The following is a 2,748-nucleotide window of genomic DNA, read 5'->3' as shown; positions in this document are numbered from 1 at the left end:
GAACGCAGGAAAATCCCGGAAGAGAGGATCAAAGCAAAGCAAAAGCGTTTACAGCGATATTATCCCAATGAAGAACACATACTGAAGATACTGAAAATTAATATATAGGTTTTTTTTGTCGATTTTGTTGTAAGAATTTGTCCACAAATTTGATCTCGTGGTAGTTTAATTAGAAAGTACAGACATGGCAGATACATTCAGTCTTCAAAGGGTTTTGGAAACATTCAGATCAAGTCTGAGTGAGAATAAGGAGGTTTACATTAAATATTATATAGCAGGATGGCAAGAGCTGGTCTCGTGAGTACATGTTTTATTACTGTTTTACATTATGGTATATTTAAAGAAGTGATGTGAAATGTTAAGAATATTTTATATTTAATTATTATTTCAGAACTTGGACAATTAATGGAAATCTTAGACATGTACTTTAAAAGCTTTTAATGTTCAGCTGTAAAAAAAAAAAAACTGTATCTTGTAATTACAAATACCTGTAAAATTAATTGGTCAAAAAATGTAGGAAAGCCATTTGAATATAAAGACTATGAGCAATTTAAAAAAAAAATTTAATAATCAAAATCCCTCTTTTTTCCCATCAGCTTCATGAATAGTTTAGGGAACGTGTTTTCCTTCATCTCCAAGGACGTGGTCAGCAAAATCCAGATCCTAGAGAACTTCCTTTCAGGAGAAAACGGATCCTATTATGTCACCATCCAGTCCATGGTGAAGTATGAGCTGGATAACGACCTGGTGGACCTCACCAAAAGAGGCAGCCACCCAGAATCCGGCTGCCGCACTCTTCTGAGGCTCCATCGGGCTCTGCTCTGGCTGGAGCTGTTCCTGGAGAGACTGCGAACCAGCACCGAGGACGGCAAGACCTCCGTCATGTGTTCTGATGCCTATAACGAGTCTCTGGCTCAGCACCACCCCTGGCTCATCCGGAAAGCTGTCGGCGTGGCGTTCTGTGCCCTTCCAGGGCGTGACACATTCTTTAATGTGATGAATGCGGGTGATCACACGCAGGTGGTTGCTCTGTTGGGAGAGTCTTTGCCTCTAATTGCTGAAGTCTACCAGATCACAGAAGACTTGTATGTGAAAAACCACCTCCTGGAGTTACCGTAGAGGGGGGACTGAATTGTCTTTTACTCTTTACACTAAGTAATACATAGTCCTTGTGGCACATACTCACTTATTTACTACAAACATCGACTTGTTTGACTGTCTGCCTGTTTAAAAACCGAAGGGACATGCAATATGCAGATTTAATGCTCATTTTAAGCTACACAACATCAAGTGGGCATTGAATGCTGGGTGTACTTCAATATATTTGAGCTTAGGGAATAATATAAAGCCATTTAAAGGCAAAGGATGTATATGATATATATTTAAATGTGAAGTACTGTATATTTGAGTATATAGCTCTTTTTTTTCCTCGAGTGTTAATTATTTTATTGGAAATACTTTTACTTGAATTCATGTCGAATGTGCGTCATACATCTGCAGCTTTGCTGAAACTACAAAGAGGGAATTTTGTAGTGAATGTATAAATAATATGTAATGGAATAATTAAATGTTGTGAGAAATGTGTTTTCGTTGTGGTTATTCTCATGTCTAAAATGAAAAGAAGACTGGACAATCGTTTTCAAGCTTTGCCTTAGGATGATATTTACTTCTTTCAGTGTTTACAGTTTGACAAACAGCATACTTCTTAGCAAGCAATGCAACGCTATTTAGTTATATTCAGTGTATATTTTTGGGTTATTATTTATTTACTAAATGCTTCATCCAAAGTGACTTTTTTTTGGCCTTAAATTGCTTTAAGGTGTTTAGGAAATGTAAATATCTCATATTAGTAAATGTCCCACATGAATTCACGAGTAACGATATTAAATAACATTAAATCTGACCGTGCATTATAAAAAAAACTGAAAACAAATGAATAAATTATAACATTATATTGTACCACAAACAAGAAAAATACCCCCTTACGAGAATTAACCATAGTTTTACTACAAAAATAAATAAAATAATCATGGTTACTGTAACTAAACCATGGTAACCACAAATGTACCATGTTTACTACACTTTTACTGTAATAAAACCATGGTTAAAAAAAACGATGAAGAGTTGAACTTGGTTTTTAAGTTCAAGGTTGAGGGTTTTGATTATACTGTACATGTAACTACGGAACTGATGAAGTGTTTTGGGTGCGGAGCGGTGGGGCACGTGATTCGGTTGTGTCCGAATGAAAGACGCGCGGGCCGGGCGGCTGCAGGTGCGGTGGAGACGCCGCCCGCTGGGTCTGATGCCGGAGCCGCTGCACCGGTGGAGCCGCGAGAGGCTGTTACACTGATCAGGAAATATTTCGTCTTAAGAAGTTAATGGTGAAAGTTAAAACACAAATAGCAAATGATGTTTAAGTGTTTGTTGTTTTGTCTTTTCTTTTTTGCGGTTTATTTTATTGTCTTGTTTATTTGTAGACCTATTTTTTGTCATGTGTGACATAAAGCTGGGTTCTTTAAACATTAATGGTGCCAGAGAGGATGTGAAAAGAATTTCTCTTTTTAATTGGTTTAAAGTTAAGAAACTAAATGTTATTTTCTTACAAGAAACACATAGCACAACTGAAAATGAAACTGACTGGAATAAGGAGTGGGATGGAGAAGTTTTTCTCAGTCATAAGAGCAGTAATAGTGGAGGTGTTGGCATCCTCTTTTCTAAGGATTTTTCACCTATTTCATGTGTTACTGA

General features: G+C 36.9%; 1 protein-coding gene across 1 annotated transcript in view; it reads left to right on the top strand.

The window, feature by feature from the left end:
* LOC107594044 (ceramide-1-phosphate transfer protein) overlaps window positions 1–2,748 on the top strand; it is a 4,513-nt gene continuing 1,765 nt past the window's right edge. Inside the window, exons 1-2 of the mRNA XM_016283972.1 lie at window positions 1–297; window positions 597–1,569. Of these exons, the coding sequence (XP_016139458.1) occupies window positions 185–297; window positions 597–1,119 (636 nt within the window). The 5' untranslated portion in view covers window positions 1–184 and the 3' untranslated portion in view covers window positions 1,120–1,569. The remainder of the gene's footprint in view (window positions 298–596; window positions 1,570–2,748) is intronic.

Source organism: Sinocyclocheilus grahami, unplaced genomic scaffold, assembly GCF_001515645.1.
Source record: "Sinocyclocheilus grahami isolate Dianchi unplaced genomic scaffold, SAMN03320097.WGS_v1.1 scaffold178.1, whole genome shotgun sequence".
Classification (NCBI taxonomy): domain Eukaryota; kingdom Metazoa; phylum Chordata; class Actinopteri; order Cypriniformes; family Cyprinidae; genus Sinocyclocheilus; species Sinocyclocheilus grahami.
This window is presented reverse-complemented; position numbering and strand designations above follow the sequence as displayed.